The sequence below is a fragment of the Myotis nattereri genome (genome assembly GCF_964212035.1).
Source record: "Myotis nattereri genome assembly, chromosome: X".
In the NCBI taxonomy this organism is placed as follows: domain Eukaryota; kingdom Metazoa; phylum Chordata; class Mammalia; order Chiroptera; family Vespertilionidae; genus Myotis; species Myotis nattereri.
The window spans coordinates 51,664,734-51,687,836 of record NC_138078.1 but is presented as its reverse complement, the minus strand read 5'-3'; the positions used below and the strand labels follow the sequence as shown (position 1 = coordinate 51,687,836).

General features: G+C 41.3%; 2 protein-coding genes across 2 annotated transcripts in view; one reads left to right on the top strand and one right to left on the bottom strand.

Annotated features, from left to right (window-relative positions):
* The window catches only part of TEX11 (testis expressed 11), a gene marked incomplete at both ends in the record, with an annotated part of 435,711 nt that overhangs the window by 237,993 nt on the left and 174,615 nt on the right, over positions 1-23,103 (top strand). Inside the window, 2 exons of the mRNA XM_081081640.1 lie at positions 18,284-18,435; positions 22,322-22,407. Coding sequence (XP_080937766.1) covers positions 18,284-18,435; positions 22,322-22,407 — 238 coding nt within the window. The remainder of the gene's footprint in view (positions 1-18,283; positions 18,436-22,321; positions 22,408-23,103) is intronic.
* Positions 10,766-12,478, bottom strand: LOC308510962 (60 kDa heat shock protein, mitochondrial-like; the record flags this gene model as incomplete). The annotated part of the gene is made up of 1 exon (XM_081081003.1): positions 10,766-12,478. A coding segment is annotated over one exon (1,713 nt), but the record flags the coding sequence as incomplete, so codon positions are not given.

The following is a 23,103-nucleotide window of genomic DNA, read 5'->3' as shown; positions in this document are numbered from 1 at the left end:
TGGATTCTGTTTGCTAATAATTTCTTGAATATTTTAGCATCTATGTTCATCAGGGATATTGGCCTATAATTTTCTTTCTTTGTAGTGTGCTTGCCTGGTTTTGGAATTGTGATACTGCTGGCCTTGTGAAATGAGTTTGCGAGTCTTCCCTTCTCTTGAGTTTTTTGGAATATTTTGAGAAGGATAGGTGTTAATTCTTTTTTGAATGTTTGGTAAAATTGACCTGTGAAGGCATCCTGTCCAGTACTTTTGTTTGTTGGGAGTTTTTATTACTGCTTTAATTTCATTAGTTGTAATTGGTCTATTCAGATCCTCTGAATGTTCCTGATTCAGCTTTGGAAAATTGTATGTTTCTAGGATATTTTTCTAAGAATGTATCTATTTCTTCCAGATTGCCTGATCTGTTGGCATATAATTGTTCATCATATTTTCTTACAATCCTTTATATTTTTGTGGTGTCAGTTTTTACTTCTCCTCTTTCATTTCTGATGTTACTTGGGTCCTTTCGCTTCTTTTCTTGATGATTCTGGTTAAAAGTTCATCAATCTTGTTTATCTTTTCAGACTATCAGCTCTTGGTTTCAATGATCTTTTGTATTGTTTTTGTAGACTCTATTTCATTTATTTCTGCTCTGATCTATATAATTTCCTTTCTTCTCTTCACTTTGGGCTTTGTTGTTATTTTTCTAATTCCTTTGGAGGTAAGGTTAGATTATTCATTTGAGATTTTTCTTGATTCTTGAGATAGGTCTGTAATGCTATGAATTTCTCTCTTAGGACTGCTTTCACTATGTCCATGGTTTTTGCGTTGTTGTGTTCTCAATTTCATTTGTCTCAAGATATCTTTTGGTTTCTTCCTTGATCTCATTGTTAACCCATTCATTGTTTAGTAACATGTTATTTAGCCTCAATGTGTTTGTGCATTTTTCAGTCTTTATTCTTATAATTTATTTTAGTTTCATACTATTGTGATCTGAAAAGATGCTTGCTATGATTTCAATCTTTGTAAATTTATTTTGACTTGCTTTGTGTCCTAATATATGGTCTATATTAGAAAATCTTCCATATGCATTTGAAAACAATGTATATTCTGCTGCTTTGGGGTGAAATGCTCTGAAAATATCAATTTAATTTATCTGGTTTATTGTTTTACTTAAGACTGCTGTTTCCTGCTTGATTTTATGTCTGGAAGATCTATCAAGCGATGTCAATGGGGCACTAAAATTTCCTACTATGACTGTATTACTATCAATCTCTCCCTTTCTTCCCATCAATATTTGCTATATATTTAGGTACTCCTGTATTGTCTACATAAATGTTTATAAGGGTTATATTCTCTTGTTGGATTGATCCCTTTATCATTAAGTAATGCTTTCCTTTGTCTCTTCTTATATCCTTTCTTTTAAAGTATGTTTTGTCTGATGTAAGTTTTACTACCCATGCTTTTCTTCATTTCCATTTGCATGATATTTCTTTTCTCATCCATTTACTTTTTAAAAAATCTTTATTGTTGAGATTATTACAGATGTCCCTCTTCCCCCCCCCCGCCCCCATAGCTCCCCTCCACCTGGGAAGGAGTCCCAGCCCCACATCAGACCTCCCTAAGCCCTTGCCACCCTATTGTTTATGTTTATAGGTACAGCATACATGCATATAAGATCTTTGTCTAATCTCTTCCCACACCCCCCCCCACACCCCCTTCCCTCTGAGAATCGTCAGTCTGTTCCATTTCCATGCCCCTGATTCTATTACCTTCACTAGTTTATTCTATTCATCAGATTTTTTTATTCATTTGATTTTTAGATTCACTTGTTGATAGATATGTATTTGTTGTCACTTTGTTGGTCATAATTTTTTATCTTTACCTTTTTTTTCTTCCTCTTCTTAAAGAATACCCTTCAGCATTTCATATAATACTGGTTGGGTGATGATGAACTCCTTTATCTTTTTCTTGTCTGTGAAACTCTTTATGTGACCTTCAATTCTAAATGATAGCTTTGCAGGGTAAAGTAATCTTGATTGTAGGTTCTTGCTATTCATCACTTTGAATATTTCTTGCCACGCCCTTCTGGCCTGCATAGTTTCTGTTGAGGAATCAGCTGACAGTCATATGGGTACTCCCTTGTAGTAACTAATTGTTTTTCTCTTGCTGCTTTTAAGATTCTCTCTTTGTCTTTTGCCCTTGGCATTTTAATTATGATGTGTCTTGGGGGGGTCCTCTTTGGATTTCTCTTGTTTGGGGTTCTCTGTGCTTCCTGGACTTGTAAGTCTATTTCTTTCTCTAGGTAGGAGAAGTTTTCTGTCATTATTTCTTCAAATAGGTTTTCAATATCTTGCTCTCTGTATTTTTCTGGTACCCTGGTAATTCGGATGTTGGTACGCTTGAAGTTGTTCCAGAGGCTCCTTACACTATGTTCATATTTTTGGATTCTTTTTTCTTTTTGCTCTTCGGGTTGGGTGTTTTTTGCTTACTTGTATTTCAAATCATTGACTTGATTCTTGGGATCGTCTAGTCTACTGTTGAATCCCTGTACATTATTCTTTATTTCAGTCAGTGTATGCTTAATTTCTGATTGGTCCTTTTCCATTTTTTTGGCATTCTCACTAAGATCCTTGAAGGTCTCACTAAGTTCCTCGGAGGTTTCTAGAAGAATCTTGAGTAACCTTATAACTGTGGTTTTGAACTCTATATCCACTATTTTGCTTTCATCCATTTCTTTCATTTGTGACATGTTTCTTTGTCTCCACATTTTGGCTGCTTCCCTTTGTTTGTTTCTATGTATTGGGTAGCTGCTAAGACTCCTTGAGTTCATAGTGTGGCTTTGTTTAGTAGGTGTCCTATAGGGCCCATGGCTCAGCCTCCACAATCTCCTGAGGTGTACATTCTTGGTGCACCCCTTTGTGGGCTATGTGCACAGTCTTGTTGTAGTTGAGCCTTGATTGCTATTGGTATCACTGGGAGGAATTGACCTCCAGGCCAATAGGCTGTGGGGACCATCTGCGACTAAAGTGGGAGAGCTGCTGTGCTGGAGACGCCCTTATGGGGCAGGACTTGCTTCAGTGGTGCTTTGGTGCTCACTGAGTGTGCCCCTTGAGTGTGTCACTTATGGATGTGAAGAGTTGTAATCTGGTATGGTCTCACACTGACCACTGAGTACACTGGCTCTTGGATCTCCAAGGAGGTGCAAAATCAGCCACTGCCTGGGGCCACCCCACGGGAGCTACAGAGAGATCTGCAGATTCCTCCTCTTTGTATTGAGTTTGGAATTACCCAGATGAGGTCCAGCTGTGAAGCAAGGCAGGCTGGTGCTGGTGCTGGCCTTGGGCCTTTTATTGATAGCTTTGGGACTCCATGACCCAGCTCCACCTTGTTTGACTGGTTTTAGGCTGAGAAAGGACAGGCAATTCATATGCAAAAGCTGCTGCACACAGCTTGGGTGGGGTTGTAAATTGGGTGGGGTGGGCTCTCAGGGAATCTTCAGAGTGGAGTGAACAGAAATGTCTGCCAGTCAACCCTGTACCAGGGAGGTCCCAGCATGGGAACAATGACCGCTGAGAGCACCTCCGTCTGGAAGAAAGCCACCCCCATGTTCCTGCCACAATGCCAGGCAGTCCAGTTTCTCCCTGTATCTGTCTGGGTCCCCCAGAGCCTCGCCTGGCACTGGAGCTCAGAGCTAATGGGAGCTTGTAAATTCAGTTCATGGTGCCAGCCTTTTAAGAGGAGTAGCTGGGTCTCCAGCAATCTGTGTGTCACTCAGCCAGAATCCACACTTGTTTTTATAGTCCATAGTTTTTACTGCCCATAGGGACTTCTTGCCCCAGCTCTTGAACCCTGGGCTGGAGGTCTGATGTGGGGCTGGGACTCCTTGCTCCTCCAGGCGGCCTCCACAGAGACGATCTCCCTCCCTATTAAAAAAGTGGCACGCCCGGGTGCCGGACCAGCCCATTCCTTGCCTCTGCACCTCCTACCAGTCTCAATGCACTTTCTTCTTTACCTCTCCAGTTGTAGTACTTCCACTCAGCCAGCTTTCCCATGGTTCTGGATGATAGTTGTTCTGTATTTTAGTTGTAATTTTGATGTAGTTGTGGGAGGCAACAAGAATAGGTATTTACCTATGCCGCCATCTTGGTTCCTCCCCTCCTCATCCATTTACTTTTAATCTGTGTGTATCTTTCTTTCTGAGGTGGGTCTCTTGTAGCATGTATATATGGGTCTTGTTTTCTTATCCATTTGGCTACCTTATACCTTTTGCTTGGAAGATTTAAGCAATTTACATTTAAAGTGACTATTAATAAGTACATATTTATTTATTGTCATTTTATTCTTTATAGCTATGTTCTTTCCCCCCCTTTATTCTTAAAGAAAACCTTTAACATTTTTTGTAATACTGGTTTGGTGTTAATGAACTCCTTTAGCTTTTCCTTCTGTGGTAAGCTCTTTATTTCATCTTTAAATGATAGCTTTGCTGGGTCGTGTAGCCTTGTTTGTAGGTCCTTCTTCTCATCAATTTGAGTAGTATTTCATCCCAATCCCTTCTGGCCTGAAATATTTCTATTGAGAAATCAACTGAGAATCTTATGAGAGCTTTCTTGTCAGTAACAACTGTCTTTCTATTGCTAGTTTTAAGATTGTCTCTTTGTCTTCAACTTTTGCCATTTTAATTATGATGTGTCTTAGTGTGGAACTGTTTTGGTTCATCTTTGCTACTCTCTGCACTTACTGGATTTGTGTATCTTTTCCCTTCAACAAGTTAGGGAAGTTTTCCATCATTATTTCTTCAAACATATTTTAAATTCCTTGCTCTTTCTCTTCTTCTGGTACCCCTATGATACAGATGCTGTTACCATCGTATTTTCCCAGAGGTTCCTTAAAGTGTCCTCATTATTTATTTTTCTTTTTTCTGCTGTGATTGGGTGTTTTCTGCTACCTTATTTTCCATACAACTGACTTGATCTTCTGCTTTATTTAACCTAATATTAATTCCTTCTAGTATATTCTTTATTTCTGATTTTTTTATGGTTTCTATATCCTTTTTTTAATTCTTACTATCTTTTCTAAGTTATCATGAGTTCATCCCTTGGTCCTCTAAGTTCCGTGAACATTCTTATAACTGTTATGTTTAACTCTGTATCTGGTAGATTATTACTTGCCTCCATTTCATTTAGTACTTTTCAGGGTGTGTTGTTTTTTTTCCCCTTGCTTTCATTTGTGGCACATTTCTTTGTCTTTTTATTTTAGCTGCCTCATTGTGTTTGTTTCTGTATATTATGTAGATCTGTTATGTCTCCCAGTCTTGGGAAGGTAGCCTTATACAGTAGGTGTCCTGTGGGGCTCAGTAGCACAGTCTCCTTGATCACCTGAGAAAAGTGCTGCAGGAGTATCCCTTGTGTATGTTATGTGAGCCCTTCTGTTGTAGTTGAGTCTTGATTGCTGTTGGCCCATTTGTGCATGGGGTCAACCCTCAGGCTGACTGATTGTGAGGATTGACCTTGGCCACAGCTGCTCTGAGGGTACTGACCACGCAAAGCAGAATTTACCCCAGCAGGGTCTGGTGCCTGCCAAGATCTCCATTTGGATGTGCTGCTTGTGCAACTAGATTCTACTCTGATGTGGTCTGAAGCCCATCACTGTGTGGGTTGGTTTTGGGACCTTTGGGAGGGACTCCAGTGAAGATCAATGTCAGATGCTGCCTGTGACTGGCCTTGGCTACCTGTTTGGAGCTACAAAGTGATCCACAGTTTGTGGCTTCCTCTGCTGTACCTAGGTGTGTGTGGGAGGGGGGGTCAAGGTACAAACCAAGGCCAGTTTTAACCAGCACCAAGCCAGGGGATAGGTCAGCAAAAGGCCCAAGGCACCCTGAGATCCCCCTCCACTTGCTTTTCTCTGCTGTCTGCCTGTTAGGCTAAGTCACTGAAAGAGCCTTTGGTGGTATGCAAGTTGCATAACATAAGTTCACAGTGAGTCACTAGGTTGGGGCAAATGGTGTTTCCCAGATTAATACAGATTCAAACTTAGTGTCAGTGCTGGTTCTGAGGCCACTCAGAGCAAAAATTCCAGAGTACACCAAAGCCAGCTTCCACCCACTGGGTGCCCATGGACATTTGTGGTGGGGCAGCTTCTTAGGGAGTTGTTAGTGTGAGGCCAGCAAATTTTATACAGGCCCAAACATGCTAAGATTTGGCCATTTGAAGGTAGGGCTCTGTAACAGGCAGGTGTGCAAAGGCAAAGTGGCCCCTGCCCCAGAGCCACACCACTCATTCTCTGACACCCCCTGAGTCTGCTGGGATCTCTACACCAGGGGTCCAGGCACCCAACTCTTCTTCAGTGCATGAGCTGGGCAGAGCAGAGCCTCAGGGAGTGGGGAGGGTGGGGCTATTGAATTTCCCCAGATTGATCCAATTTGGGGAGAGTGCTCGACTAAAGAAATATCATGTCTGTGGGATGTGTGGAGGAGGGTCTCAGGATAGTGACCCTGGCAGCTCTCCCTTCAGCTCTCTCCCCACAGCCACAAACCCCAGTTGCTCCTCACATGACTGTAGTCTGCTCTGTCTTCCCTCCACCAGAGCCCAGGGTAAGTTGCTTTGAATGAGATTTTCTGTGATTGCTCCTTAAGAGGTTGTCTATATTTCTAGCAGGCTCCCAACTCTCTGTGGCAGGCAGAATCCCTGCTGATTTTCATAGCCAGATCTTCCCTCTCTGGTGCTCTGGGTTGGGGAGACTGGCATGGGGTTAAGACCCCACACTCCTCAGGGGTGACATTTGTAGCTGAGATACCCCTCCGGATTTTCAGCCTCTACACATGGGTGTGGGGCCAGCCCTTTTTGTTTCTCCACCCTTCATACCAGTCTTGATGTGGCTGCTTCTCAGCTGGTCTTCAGTTGGTCTTTCAGGTTGATTGTACTATATTTAATTGTAATTCTAGTTTGGTTATGGGAGGAGGTGAGTGTAATTTCCAAATACTCTGCCACCATCTTAGGGTAATACTGTTTTGATAAAATGAATTGGGAAGTGATCACTCCTCTTCTATTTCTGGAAGGTATGGTATAGCATTGGTGTCACTTCTTCAAACATTTGGTAGGCTTCAGTGAAACCATTTTAGCCTGGAAATTCTTTTTCAGTATTCAAATTAAAAATTCAGTTTCTTCAATAATTATAGGGTTATTCAAATTATCTATGTTATACTGTCGAGTTGTGTTAGTTTTTTTTTGATTTTTGGTAAATTGATTCTTTTCATCTTTCTTGTTAGATTTTTTGTGTAGAATTGTTCATAGTATTTCTTATTATCCTTTTGATATATGCAGTGTCTATAGTGATATTCCCAGTTTTATTCCTGATATTCATAATTTGAGTCTGGTCTCTTTTATTTTTTGATTTCTCAGTCTTGGCAATTTGTGTGTGTGTGTGTGTGTGGACCAGCTTCAGATTTTTGTTTCATTGAAATCTTTTCCTGTTTTAATTTTATTGATATATGTCCTCATCATTATTATTTACTTATTTCTGCTTGCTTTGGGTTTATTTGCGTCCTTTTCTAGTTTCTTGACTGTGGGAGCTTAGCTTATTGATTTGAAACTCTTATTTTCTAATACAAGGCTTTAATGATAAAACATTTTCTCTCAGCTGCGCTGTAGCTGCATTCCACAATTAAAAAATATTTTTGTTGATTTTTTAGAGAAGAAAGGAGAGGGAGGGAGGGAGGGAGGGAGGGAGGGAGGGAGAGAGAGAGAGAGAGAGAGAGAGAGAGAGAGAGAGAGGGAGAGAGAGAAGAATGGAACATTGATTAGCTACCTCCTACTGGAGATTGAGCTTGCAATCCGGGCATGTGCCCTGGCCATGAATCAAACCAGCAACCTTTCTGTCCTCGTGATGATGCCCAACCATCTAAGCCACACTACCAGGGATGCATCCCACAAATTTTGATATATTTTCATTTTAACGTGGTTATCTTTCTGCTATTGATTTCTATTTGATCCATGTTACTAGAAAACATAGTCTTTATGGTTACAGTTCTTTTAACTTTCTTTGTTTTGATTAATCTTCACCTGAGCATATTTTTTTCCATTGATTTCTAGAGAGAGTAGAAGGGAGAGGTTAGGGGGAAGGAGAGAGAGAAACATCAATGTGAGAGACACACATTAATTGGTTGCTTCCCGCACCTGCCCCAAGAGAGGCTGGGGATGGAACCTGCAATCCAGGTATGTGCCCTTGCCTGGGAATCAAACCTGTGACCCTTTGGTCACTGACCAACACTCTAACCACTTATCCCCACCAGCCAGAGCTCTTTTAAGTTTCTTAGTATTTGTTTTATGGCCCAAAATATGGCCTATTTGGTATGTTTTCTGCGGACCTTGAAAAGATTGTGTATTCTGCTCTGTTTGATGAAGTATCCTATAAATGTCAATTACATACTGTTAATTTATGAGTTGTTGAGTTTTTATATATATTACTTGATTTTTGCCTACTTCTATTAGTTTTTGAAAGGGGATATTGAAGTCTCCAACTCTGTGGATTTGTCTAGTTCTTTTAGTTCTGTCAGGTTTTGCTTCTTGTACTTTGCAGCTATGTCTATGTTCATGTGTGTACATTTAGGTTTACTGCATCTTTTTTTAGTAATAATCATGAGATTTATTACAATTAAAGGGTACAAAGCAAAGTCAGTGAAAGGAAAGGTAAAATAGTTGGAGCAAAGTCTAAAGGACATCAGGCACAAGCTTTTAAGAGCTCTCTCTTAGTGGAGTTGCACAAGATAAGCTCAAATCCTTTAGCAATGAGTATGACAACATGTGTGAACTGTTGTTTACCAGGAAACTCATTAGAAACTCAATCCCCAATGCTTTAAATGGATGCTAGTCATGTAGGCACTCCTGCCTAGCCCATACTAAAATTGCAGACACCTAGTAGATATTCAGCATAAACCATATTGTTTGCAGTCTAGGCATAGCAAGCTACCCTTATGTATTTATTTATTTATTTATTTATTTATTTATTTATTTATTTATTATGTATTTTTATTGATTTCTTAGAGAGAGGAAGGGAGAGTGATAGTGAGATAGAAACATCGATGGGAGATAAACATCAGTGAGCCACCTCCTGCACGCCCCCTATTGGGGATCGAACCTGCAACCCAGGCATGTACTCTGACCAGGAGTCAAACCATGACCTCCTGATTCATGGGTTGATGCTCAATCACTGAGCCACACTAGCCAGGCCACTACCCTTATTATTAGGAGAACTTTTATATCAGTGTAGGGAACTGTTTTCTAGCCAAGTGACCAGATGTCAGACAAGGGCCAACTTTGCAAGCAAGCATTTCTAAGACTAGGCAATCTCAGGCCTGCTACGTGACCCTCTTTTCTGCCCATTGTTATTTGCTGATGTATACTTATTCTTACCAAGACATAAAGGTACAACTGATATGTATATACCCTTAAGGCTATAATTTCTGTAAATTAGCATTTTCAAATCTTTTTTAATATGCCTATTTTAAGATTGCATATTTAGCCCTGGCCATTGTAGCTCAGTTGGTTAGAGCATTGTCCTGTGCATTGAAGGGTCACAGGTTTGATTCCTGGTCAAAGCACATACCCAGGTTGCAGGTTTGGGTTTTTTTAATATATTATTATTGATTTCGGAGTGGAAGAGAGAGGTAGAGTTGTGCCCTGACTAGGAATCAAACCCACAACCTTTTGAGGTACAGGATGATGCTCCAACCAACTAAGCCACCTGGCCCGGGCTCCCTCTACCTTCTTTTATAAGTACAGTTGTGATGGCATTTAGGGCCCACTGAGGTAATCTCCTTGTCTCAAGCAGGATCTGTGTCTTAATCACATCTGCAAAGACCCCTTTTCCAAATAAGATAACACAAACAGGTTCTGAGGATTAGGATTAGATATATCTTTGAGCTGTTATCAGCCTACCATGTTGTATTTTTCAGTTCTAAAATTTCCCTTCGGTTCTTCTTTGTCTCTTCTATTTCTTTGTTTAGTCTATTTCTTTGCAGAGATTTTGTACTTTATGTTTCAAGAATGTTCATGCTTGCTCCCTAAAGCATTTTTATGATGCTTGCTTTAAAGTCCTTGTTAGTTCTTATATATCTGTCATCTTGGTGTTAGCATTTGTTGATAATATTTTACAGTCTAGATTAAATTCTCCTGGGTCTTGGTATGATGAGTGACTTTTTATTGAAAGCTAGATATTTTGGGAAAGAATATATGGGACGGTGGCATAGGTAAATGCTAATACTCACATCCTTCCACAACCACATTAAAATTACAACTAAAATACAAAACAACCATTATTTCTTTTAACGTTAAACAAATTTTATTACACAAAGGTCACATAATTGGTATTTCTCTACTTTGTACACAATTGTTCTTACTCTCCACGGAAAGGCTGCTTCTTCACTTCTCATCGGGTGATGGCAAGCACTAAAATCCTGATTTTAACAGAATAGTAGTAAAAATGCCTCAGTGATTTACGTTGAAAGCAGTACATTGGTACATGGCTCTTGCACTTATCAGGAATATACAAATGTATTTTTATTCAAAAATACAAAATAAATTATCTGTAGGCATGGACAATGACAGCAGTAAACCATTGTATGTTGTCAACTGAAACCAGTAACTGATGGTTAGAGTGATTTTCTTGAACATCAGCCAGACTTTTCTTCAGTCACTTCCTTCAACTGACTTCTCTGAAGTTATAGGTGAGGAGATGCCCTGAGCTTCCTCTCAGTCCTCAGTGATGATGGTAAAGCTCTATTCCAGGGCTAGAACATGCCGCCTCCCATCCCTCCTCCCATGCCGCCCATCCCACCCATCCCAGGGTCCTTCTCCTCTTTGGGAAGTTCTGTGACCACAACTTCTGCTGTTGTTAACAGAGAGGCCACGCCAGCAGCATCCAGTAAAGCAGTTCTTACAACCTTAGTTGGATCAATGATTCCTTTTTCCACCATATTCACAAATTCTCCAAGCATGGCGTCATAACCAATTTCTGAGGAACCTTGCAAAATTTTCTCAACTATCAACGATCCCTCAACACCTGCATTCTTAGCAATGGTCATTGCAGGAATTTTTAGTGCTTTCTTAATAATTTCTATACCAATTTTTTGATCTTCATTACTTGGAGTTAAAGAGTCCAAGGCTGGAATGCACTGAAGCAGGGCACAGCCCCCTCCCAGAACAATGCCTTCCTCCACAGCAGTTCGGGTAGCATCGAGGGCATCTGTGACTCTGTCTTTCTTTTCATTCACTTCCACATCACTTGTCCCACCAACCTTCAGCACAGCTACCCCGTCTGAGAGTTTGGCCAGGCATTCATTTAGTTTTTCCTTTTCATATTCACTAGTTGTGGTATCTAACTGTTCGATGATTTCTTGAATACGTTTTTCAATCTGAGCCTTGTCACCTTTTCCTTTCAAGAGCATGGCATCATCTTTGGTCACAATGACCTCTCCAACTTTTTCTAAGTCATGAGGCTGAATGTCTTCTAGGTTGAGAGTCAAACCGTCTTCTCCAAGCATGGCACAGACAGTAGCAATAGCCATGTCTTTAAGCTGGTTCTTCCTATTGTCTCCAAAACCTGGAGCTTTGACTGCTACAACCTGAAGACCAACTTTTAGCCTATTCAAAACCAGTGTACTGAGAGCTTCTCCATCAACATCTTCAGCAATTATGACCAGGGGCTTGCGATGAGCATTGGCAATTTCAAGAGCAGGTACGATGGACTGAACACTAGAAATTTTCTTTTCACTCAACAGAACGTATGCATCTTGGAATTCACATTTCTGACGTTTTGCTGTATTAATAAAGTATGGAGAAATATAACCTCGATCAAACTTCATGCCTTCAATAATTTCTAATTCATCATTTAGGGTTTTTCCATCCTTTACAGTGATGACGCCTTTCCTTCCAACCTTTTTCATTGCATCAGAAATTATGTTGCCAATTTCTTTGTCTCCATTTGCAGAAATTGTAGCAACCTGAGCTATTTCTTCAGGGGTTGTCACAGGTTTAGATTGCTTCTTAAGTTCAGAAATCACAGCATCAACAGCTAACATCACACCTCTCCTGATTTCCACTGGATTAGCACCTTTGCTGATCTTCTCGAAGCCTTCCTTGGCAATGGAGCGTGCCAGCACAGTAGCCGTGGTGGTGCCATCCCCAGCCTCTTCATTTGTATTATTGGCAACATCTTGAACAAGTCTAGCGCCAATATTTTTATACTTATCTTTCAAGTCGATGGACTTTGCAACGGTCACACCATCTTTTGATACTTTCGGACTTCCCCAGCTCTGTTCAATAATCACTGTTCTTCCCTTTGGCCCCATAGTAACGGCTACAGCATCAGCTAAAAGGTCGACACCTTGAAGCATTAAGGCTCGAGCCTCGGCACCGAATTTTACATCTTTGGCATAAGCCCGAGTGAGATGAGGAGCCAGCGCCCTGGACACGGGCCTCACCTGGCGAAGGACGGTGTGCAATCAAAGCATTTCTGCGGGGCAGCAGCAGGGCGTGCGGGCGGCGAGGCGGGCCGTCGGCAGCGTGTGAGGGACAGAGTGCAGGGCGCACACGGCAATGAGCTGGGCCCCTCAAAACAACCATTATTCATAACCACCTGAAATCTGGCTTTATGGAAGCCCTACAACTAGAGAATTAAAGAAGAAAGAACATAGAGACTGGTAGCAGGAATGAAGGTGCAGAATGGGCTGGTCCAACACCCATGTGTGGTGTGTTTTTAATTGAGAGAGATATCTTGACTGAGGAGGCCTCCCATGAGGAGCAAGGGGTCCTAGTTCCACACCAGGCCCCCAGCCCAAGGTTCCAGAGCCAGGAAGAGAAGTCCCTGTAACTTCAGGCTGTAAAAGCCAGTGGGGATTGTGGTTGAGTGACATAGAGGCTGCTGGAGTCCCAGGCAATTCCTCTTAAAGAGTCAGCACGTGGACTTACTCAAGACTCACTTACTCTGAACTGTAGCACTGGAGCAGTGGCTTGAAAGGGTCCAGGGACATACGGGGAGGAACTAAATTTTCCGGCATGGCAGGAACTCAGGGGCAGCTTTCTCCCACACAAAAGTGTTGGGACCTCCCCAACACAAAGCTTATTAGCAGGGTCCATATCTGAGTCTCCATCAACCTGGCACACACTGTTTGCTATTCCCTCATGATTACCTGAGATCCTGCCACGCCAAATTTGCAACCCCACCCTAGCTGTTTGCAGTCTTTTTCATATGAATGGCCTGTTCTGGCTCCGGCTTCAGATTTTCTTAAAAATCTCTCCAACAAGCAGCAGCTGGACTCAGTGTGCTCCATTCCTCTGATAAGTACCCCAGGACCAGCATTAGCAGCAACTTGCTAAGGTTCATAGCTTGGCCTCTCCTGGCCACCTCCTAGCCCAACACAAGTAGCAGCGTTCTGCAGATTACTCTGTAGCTTGTGCTGGGTGGCCCCAGGCAGGGCACAAGCAGTGGCTGACATTGCCACCTCCCAGGAGGCTCCAGAGCCAGTGCACCCAGTGGACAGCTTCAGACCACACTAGATTATAACTCTACCACATCCAAGAGTGATACACTTAAGGCACAGACTCTGTGAGTACCAAAGGCCTACTGAAGCAAGTCCTGCTCTGTAGGAGTGTCTGCTACACAGCAGTTCTTCTGCTGTAGTCACAGATGGTCTACCTTCTGAGCTCTAACCCCAGAACTTGGGACTCAGGGGTTAGAGCTCAGAAGGCAGACACCCCCATTTCCTGTGCTGAGTCATTCCTCATGCAACAGAGGACATCTTTCCCACACAGATATTTGCCTTGCCTGGGGGGAAGACAGTTGACCCACTCTATTTGAAAACACCTTGAACTGGGCCACTTAAGAGGCTAAAAATGACAGTTAGCATCCAGGCAGAAACAACTGCCCCATTCAGTGGGAAAAAAAACACTTGCCACACCTGAGGACAATTGCCTGCGGGCAATTCAAGTCAGAATCCTTTTAGTCTGTAGGCAGAGGTGGTCTCTGGAGGCTTTGCATTTTTGTCAGAAACAGCATTTGGCACTGTCTGACACTAGAGATTGAGAGGCATAGAGGTTCTACCTAATACATAATCGCATATCCAAACAGGCAGCCAAAAGGAGGAGACAGAGAAACATCTCCCAAATGAAAGAACAAGATAATTCTCCAAAAGAAGAGATAAATGAGGCAGAGAAGAAATTTAGCTGAAACAGAGTTCAGAGTAATGATGGTAAAGATGCTCAATAGCAAGAGAAAAAATATAGTAACTATGAAAATAGAAATAAAGAATGACACAGCACAAATAAAGAACACATTGGAAGGAATACACAGCATACTAGGGGAAGCTGAGGATCAAATCAGTGAATTAGAATATAGGGTTGAAAATCACTCAATCAGAGAACCAAAAAGAAAATATAATTAAGAAAGAGGAGGACAGCTTAAGGGAGCTGTGAGACAATGTGAAGCTTAACAATATTTGAATAGCAGGTGTGCCAGAAAAGGCAGAAAGGGAGAAAGGAATAGAGAACGTGTTTCAAGAAATAATGGCAGAAAACTTCCCTAACCTGGTAAAGAAAAAAGTCACACTAGTTCAGGAGGCACATAGAACCCCAAGAAAGAAGAACCCAAACAGGCCCATGCCTAGACACATCATAATTAAAATGTCAAAAATGAAAGACAAAGAGAGAACATTAAAGGCAGCAAGAGAACAGGAAATTGTTACCTACAAAAGAGCTTCCATAAGGCTGACACCTGATTTCTCATCAGAAACTCTACAGACAGGAAGGGAATGACATGAAGTATTCAAGGTATTGGGAAGCAAGGATCTGAGGCCAAGGTTACTATATTCAACAAGCCTATCATTCAAAATAAATGGTCAAATAACGAGCTTCTCAGAAAAAAAAAAAAAAAAGGCTAAAGGAGTACATCACCACCAAGCCAATATTACAAGAAGTGCTAAAGTGACTTCTGAAATGAGAAGAAACAGAGAAATCTAGGCATACAGAATTAAAAAGGCAATAAATAAGTAGGGTTATCAATAATAACCCCAAGTGTAAATGGATTAAATGCTCCAATCAGAAGGCAAAGCGTAGATGAATGGATACATATCATGACCCAACTATATGCTTTTATTTGTGTATCTTTTTTTGGAGAAATGTCTAGTTAAGTACTTTGCCAATTTTTAAATTGTTCATTTGGGTTTTTGTTGTTGAGTTTTAGGAGTTCCTTAAAAATTCTGGGCATAATCCCCCTATCAGATATATGATTTGAAAATATTTTCTTCCAGTCCATAAGTTGCCTTTTTGCTCTGTTGATTGTATCCTTTTATATACAGAAATGTTAAATTTTGATATAGTTCAATTTTCCTATTTTTACTTTCGTTACCTGTGCTTTTGGTATCATATCCAAAAAATCATTGCCAACTCCAATGTTGTGAAGATTTCCCCCTGTGATTTCTTCTAAGAGTTTTTATATTTTAGCTCATCTGTTTAGGTCTTTGATCCATTTTGAGTTCATTGTTTTGTATGGTATGATGTAAAGATCCAATTTCATTCCTTTTCATGTGGACACCAGCATCATTTGTTGAAAAGACTGCTCTTTTCCCACATTGAATGATCTTGGCACTCTTGTAGAAATCTATTTGACCATATGTACAGGAATTTATTTCCGGACTCTATATCCTATTTCATTGGTGCATATGTCTTTATGCCAGCACCACACTGTTTTGATTACTATATCTTTGCAGTAAACTTTGAAATCAGGAAGTATGAGTCCTCTAGCCTTGTTTTCCTGTTTAAGGATTGATTTGACTCTTCAGAGTCCCATGAGATTCCATATGAATTCTAGGATGGAGTTTTTTATTTTTGTAAAAGATGTCGTTAGGATTTTTATAGGGATTGCATTAAATCTATAGATTACTTTAAATCTATGGGTTGCTTTAGGAGTATTGACATCTTAACAATAATAAGTCTTCCAATCCACGAACTGCTTGAATTTTTAAATAATCAAAATATAGTGGTATTCAAGCAAAATAGAGGCAGGTTCATAGATGGAAAGCAGGTAGGCAGTCCTGGGTGGGGGAGGGGGTTAGGGGAGTGGAGGGATTGAGCAAAAAAGAGAGAACTCTTGGACAAGAGCAACAGTGTGCTGATTGTGAGGGTGGAGAGAGATGGGTGGAGGTTGAAGAGGGCATAGAGAGGATAAATGGTGATGGAAAATGAAATAAAATAAAATTTTTAAAAAGAAAATAAACAATTTAAATATATATATATATATATATATATATATATATATATGAATAAAAGAGAAAAATGGTAATTGGCGTACGGCGATACCGTTTTCATTGGCTAATCAGGGCTATATGCAAATTAACTGCCAACTAAGATTGGCAGTTAACTGCCAACAAGATGGCGGCTAATTTGCATATGTAGGCACAATGCAGGGAGGCGGAAGGGAAAGCAGGAAGAAGCCCCCTGCCACTGACAGTGATCGGAAACCCAGGGGGGAGCTAAGAGCTGGGGGGCAGGGCAAAGGCGGCCCTGGGGCCGCCTTTGCCCTGCCCCCCAGCCATGATCAGAGAATCAGGTGCCTTTGCCGCCCTGGCCAGTGATAGCAGGAAGTAGGAGTGGAGCCAGCGATGGGAGCTGGGCACGGTCGAAGCTGGCAGTCCCAGGAGCTAGGGGTCCCTTGCCTGGGCCTAAAGCGAAGCCCACGATCGCGGCGCCCCACGCTGCCACTGCAGGTCCCCGCTGCCTGGGCCGGACGCCTAGGCCAGAGGCGTTAGGCCTGGGCAGGGGCGGAGCCTGCAACCGCGGGGAGCTGCGGGTCCCCTGCCCAGGCCTGACACCTCTGCCGGAGGCCTCAGGCCTGGTCAAGGGGCCGATCCGGTGATTGGTGATCGGAGGGTGATGAGGGTCAACTCCTCTGGCCGAGGCATCAGGCCTGGGTGGGGGGCGAAGCCGGGGATTGGGGGGATATGATGGTCCCCTTGCCCAGGCCTGAAGCCTGGGTCAGAGGCGTCAGACTTGGGCGGGGGGTGGAGCAAGCGATCAGAGGGAGATGGGGGTCCCCTGCCCAGGCATGATTCCTGGGCCAGAGGCCTCAGGCCTGGGTGGGGGCCAGAGCCAGTGATGGGGGGGAAATCGGGGTCCCCTGTCCAAGCCTGACACCTCTGGTGGAGGCGTCAGGCCTGGGCAAGGGGCCGATCAGGCGATCGGAGGGTGATGGGGGTCAACGCCTGAGGGCTCCCAGTATGTGAGAGGGGGCAGACTGGGCTGAGGGACACTCTCCTCCCCTCGCCCCCCCACCCAGTGCACGAATTTCGTGCACCGGGCCCCTAGTATATATATATAATTTGTGTAATCAAGCATAGGTAAATATAAGGCGTTTTTGGCAGTGGAAACTGGTAAATTTCATTTTTCCTTTTCCGATTCGTACACTGGTGGTGTCCCTCGTACTGGCTTGCGGGGATCGGGCCAAAACCGGCTCTCTGACATCCCCCGAGGGGGTCCCAGATTGCGAGAGGGCATAGGCCAGGCTGAGGGACTCCACCGGTGCACGATCAGGGCCAGGGGGGCACCACAGGAGGGCTACAGGGCATGCCCGGCCCATCTCGCCCAGCCCCATCTCGCCCAGCCCCAATCTGCCAGACCACAACAGTAAGCTAACCTACCAGTCAGAGCGTCTGCCCCCGGTGGTCAGTGTGCATCATAGCGACTGGTCAAATTGTCGAACAGTCGGAGGGACAATTAGCATATTAGCCTTTTATATATAGATAAATGACATTCATCACTGTATAAGTTTAAAGGTGTGTAGCATAATGACTTGAGAAGGTGGTCATAAAGTAGAAACTTCCATTTACAAGATAAATAAATACTAGAGAAATACTGTACAACATGGTGACTATAATTATGATGTATTTGAAGTTGCTAAACATTCTGGTAAATTTATAATGTCAGTTCATGTATCTTCACTGGATCACATGATCCAGTTTTTATAAATTAGTATCATTTCTGGAGAAAAAGCATGAATAAGATATTATGAGAGAGATGATTACCTGATCATAGGTGTTCATGAAAAGAAAATATTTGTGGTCTAATAAATCAAACAGAAATTGAATTAAATATTTTTTCTTTTAACAAATAGGCTTATTTAATTATTTAGTGATATTACTTAAGCTCAGATATAGTTTTATCTTGACTTTTGCTCATACCCAAATAATCTTTGGTCCCATTGATTAAAAAACCAGTTACTCTATTCACACCACTTACAACTTTGTTTCATTGAACAGAGAATTTGTTGGATTTCATTTCCTGAAGATTATCTGTGAACATTTTAAGTCATCAGAAAATATTGGAAAAGCTTTATTGCTCCACATTGACATACTTTTACAAAGGAAGGAAGAACTGCTTGCCAAGGAAAAGATTGAAGAAATCATTGTAGGTCAGTAGGATTTCTACAGATGTTTTAGAAAGGTGTTAACATGCATGTATTTCGAAGATAGATTTCAGAACAGTAGCAAAATACTCAGGTCAACATATTTCTCCTTTTTCTCATTCCTTTTTTACCCTCTCTAATAACCTTTAACTATAATACCTCACTTATCCAGATTTCACTTGTTTGGCAAGTTAGAATGAGGAACTAAGCAAAAATAACAAAACATCACCAAAAAGAGATAAACCTCTGAACTAAAAACTCATATACAGTAGAAAATTGTGATGTTAGAAGCCTAATTTCTTGTCTCCAGTTTGATCTAAAATTAGCTGTATGCCTTTGAGAAAATCAATAGTATCTCTGGATCTTGTTTTTTCCCAACTATGAAATGAAAATTGTGGACTATAATTCCTGATTATTAACTTCTATTTAGCAGTAGCATCCTTTTGTGATGCAATCTTATATGAACCCTGTCTTTGGAGTTACTTTGGTTAAAGCAGAGATGAAGAGCCAAATCTTAGCATTCTCCTAACCCCCACCTCTCTGTAGACTCCTATATCCTGAAGAACACAGAGAGTATATCCCTTTCTTAGAAAATTCTCGCCCCAATCTCTTCTTCCAAGTCTACATATATAGCGAGATATAGTTACTAAATGTTAACATTGGAATTTATTCTGAGTGGTGGCATTTTAGGTAATTTCTTTATATTTTACTAGATTGCTTGAGTTTTATAAGCATGTATCATGTTTTTATAAAAACACTAGTGGCCCATTGCAGGAAGATTCACGCAATAGGCCTTCCTTCCCCTGGATGCCAGCACCGGTTTTTCTCCGGCACCCAGTACCCAGGCCTTTGGTCCGGCCACAGCAGCGAGGCTTGGCTTCTCTGCTCTGGCTACTCCCAGCCCCTCCTTTTTTTCCCCAGCTCCTCAAGTGGAAGCCAGGGCTGGCTGGAAGCCTGGGTCTCCCCCAGCAACCCAGGCCCCCAGCCCCTCCTTGAGTGGAGCCCAGGCCCCCAGCCACTCCTTGAGCGGAGTCCAGGGCCGGCAGGAAGTTTGGCTTCCTCCATCACCAGAAGTAATCCAAGCCTCCTGTTTGCTCCAGCTCCGTGGCCTCCGCCATCTTCAGTCGTCTTCAGTCTTTGCTCCACGCCTGTGTATGCAAATTAACCGCCATCTTTGTTGGGCTAATTTGCATACCCATCCTGATTGGCTGGTGGGCATAGCGGAGTGACACCAATTTGCATGTTTCTCTTTTATTAGTGTAGATACTGATATTTTTTAAAAAATAGTTTATTGCCCTAACCGGTTTGGCTCAGTGGATAGAGCATCGGCCTGTGGACTGACAGGTCCCAGATTCGATTCCAGTCAAGGGCATGTACCTTGGTTGGGGGCACATCCTCAGTAGGGGGTGTGCAGGAGGCAGCTGATCGATGTTTCTCTCTCATTGATGTTTCTAACTCTCTATCCCTCTCCCTTCCTCTCTGTAAAAAAAATCAATAAAATATATTTTTAAAAAATAGTTTATTGATTTTTAGAGCAAGAGGAAGGGAGAAGAAAGATACATCAATGTGAGACTATAACATCAATCAACTGCCTCTTACATGCCCCTTACTGGGTACATAGCCTGCAACACTGGCATGTGCCTTGACCATGAATCAAACCAGCAACCTTTTGGTACATGGATGATGCCCAACCAACTGAGCTACATTGGCCAGGGCTAGTTATTGATAATTTTTAAAAAGGAAATCTTTCAAGCAGTGGTCACCAACTCTTCAGACCTCACGGACCACCAGTGGTCCATGGACCACAGGTTGGCAAGCACTGCCCCAAACGTTTCCTTAAATCAGTAGTAACCAACCTTTCTGACCTCGTGGACCATCATGGTCCATGGACCACCAGTTGGTGACCTCTGGACAAGAGACTATAATCTCTAAGAGCCTTTTGAACTCTAGATTCTATGAAACATATTTTACTGATGACACCCTCCCTCCATACCATCACCAAGATTCTAGTTATTTTTAGATCCAATTTTAATTTTTAATTGATATTTTAGAGAGAGATAGAAACATTGATGAGAGAGAAACATCAACTTCGATTGGCTGCCTCCTGAATGCCCTCCACTGGGGATCAAGCCTACAAACCGGGCATGTGCCCTGACTGGGAATCAAACTGCCAACTTTTCAGTGCAAGGGATAATGCCCAATGAGCTGAGCCACACCAGCCAGAGCCAACCCTTAGCATTTTAATGGTAACATATTAAAAAGAATGAAAGGGCACTAGCTGGTTTGGCTCATTGGATAGAGCATCAGCCTGCGGACTGAACGGTCCCGGGTTCAATTCTGGTCAAGGGCACCTGCCCAGGTTGTGGGCTCAATCTCCAGTGTGGGGCATGCAGGAGGCAGCCAATCAATGATTCTCTCTCATCATTGATGTTTCTCTCTCCCTCCCTTTCCCTTCCTCTCTGAAATCAATAAAAATATATATTTTGTTTAAAAAGAGTGAAATGGCCCAGCGAATGTGGCTCAGTGGTTGAATATTGACCCAGAAACCAAGAGGTCACTAGTTCGATTCCCAGTTAGGGCACATGTCCAGGTTTTGGGCTCGATCCCTACTAGGAGGTGTACAGAAGGCAACTGATCAATGATGTTTCTCTCTCATTGATGTTTCTATCTCTCTATCCCTCTCCCTTCCTCTCTAAAAATCAATAAGACATTAAAAAGACATTTTTAAAAAGACTGAAGGTTCTACAGAGAAATATATGGCTAACCTTACCATAAGATAGGGGAAAAAAACCACTACAAATTTTATAAAACAGTTTCAAACATTAAAAAATATATAATAATCTGTACTATAGTCTGTAGTAATTATCAAAGGCATCACTGTGATAAATTAATAGTATAACAAAATACAATACTTGTTATTATTGTTGAATGGTCAAGAAATGGTTAAAATGTGCTTCAGAAAACTAGAAAGTATGTTTAGAAAACATAATTCATGAAACATAATTTTAGAAAAAATAATGAAATTATTTAGACTTTTAAAAATAAAAAATGTTTTATGTTTAATAAAAATAAACTGTCAGTCAACTAGAAAACGTGGTTATCCAGAATAATTAATTTTCCTAAGATTACATTTAGGGAATCTTAGTTTTATTGTGATATCAGATTATACACTCATACTCCCTAAGTATTATAACATTTTACTGTCATGGGTATTTTTAACTAAGTCATGGCACAAACTATATCTGCTGACCAGGCTTGGGTGTCAGAGACTCTCAGTGCTCTAATCAAGACTTTGCAGAAATTGATAGTGCCAAAGGGGTGAAAGAGAAGTGGATATAGAATTATATTATTGTTTTAAACTTTATGTTAATGTGTGCTAATATATTTGAACCCTGTAAATGTCTAGACAACAAACAATCAGACACAAGTTACAATTTAAAGTAATAAAGTTTATGTGTAAACACTGTCTTAAAGTATTTTACAAAAGCTTTAAGGTATAATTGGCCTTGTGAATTTGATGTGATCTGGTTAATACATAATAAACATTTCTTATTAATGATTTCTAACATTGCTGTATGTTCATTCACAATAATATTAAGGCATCAGATGATGATCAAATTTGGAACATGGGAAATACGTTAAAGAGATACTAGACTGGAAAACTATCACAGATTAATGGGCGAATTACTGTGAATCCACCAAGCTCTGATTGTATTGTATAATCAGTTTTGCTAGTAAATCTAAAATTGATTACGAAAACTGGTGTAAATGTGATTCTGTTTGTAGCCATTACTTAAAGATTATAGGGTCTGAATATAGTTAGCTCTTTTATTTAATGTAATAGATCTTGATTCTTGTTTCTAGATATTGAGGTTCGTTTGTTTTTTTTTAGGTCAGCAAACAGGAAGACCACTGCCATCAGGATTAGTAGGCTATTTACACAGCATTCTGTGGAAAAAAGCTTACAGAAGTTTTCAGGTTTGAGAATAATATGTTTTCATTTTTTTATATTTTTTCTCAACCCCAACAAATGAAACTATGTTGACTATAAAACCATAGAGAATCAAATACTTTAATAATATCTCTATTATTCATAATTTAGAGTGTTAATTGGCATTGGACAAGAATTTATTTTAAAATACTAAGATGTGATTCATTCCAATGGGAACTTACAATGTAGGGAAATGATATTAAGCTATAGAAAATTAATTTAACATGAAGAATGAGAAACTCCAAGGGATTTTATTCCTTTTAAAAATTGTGGTGTAGCCTGGCTGGTGTGGCTCAGTGGTTGAGCATCAACCTATGAACCAGGAGGTCATGGTTCGATTCATGGTCAGGACACAGGCCCGAGTTGCAGGCTCAGTTCCCAGTAAGGGGTGGGCAGGAGGCAGCCTATCAGTGATTCTCTCTCATTATTGATGTTTCTGTCTCTCCCTTTCCCTTCCTCTCTGAAATCAATAAAAATATTGTTACAAATTGTGGTATGAAGCACAGAGGATTTATAGGCCAGTGAAAATACTTTGAATGCTGCTATAAAGATGGATAGATATCATTATACATTAGTCTAAACCCATAGAATGTGCAACAGCAGGTGTGAACCGTAATGTAAACTATGGACTTTGGGTGATGTGTCAGTGTAAGTTCATTAGTTGTAACAAATGTAAGGCTTTG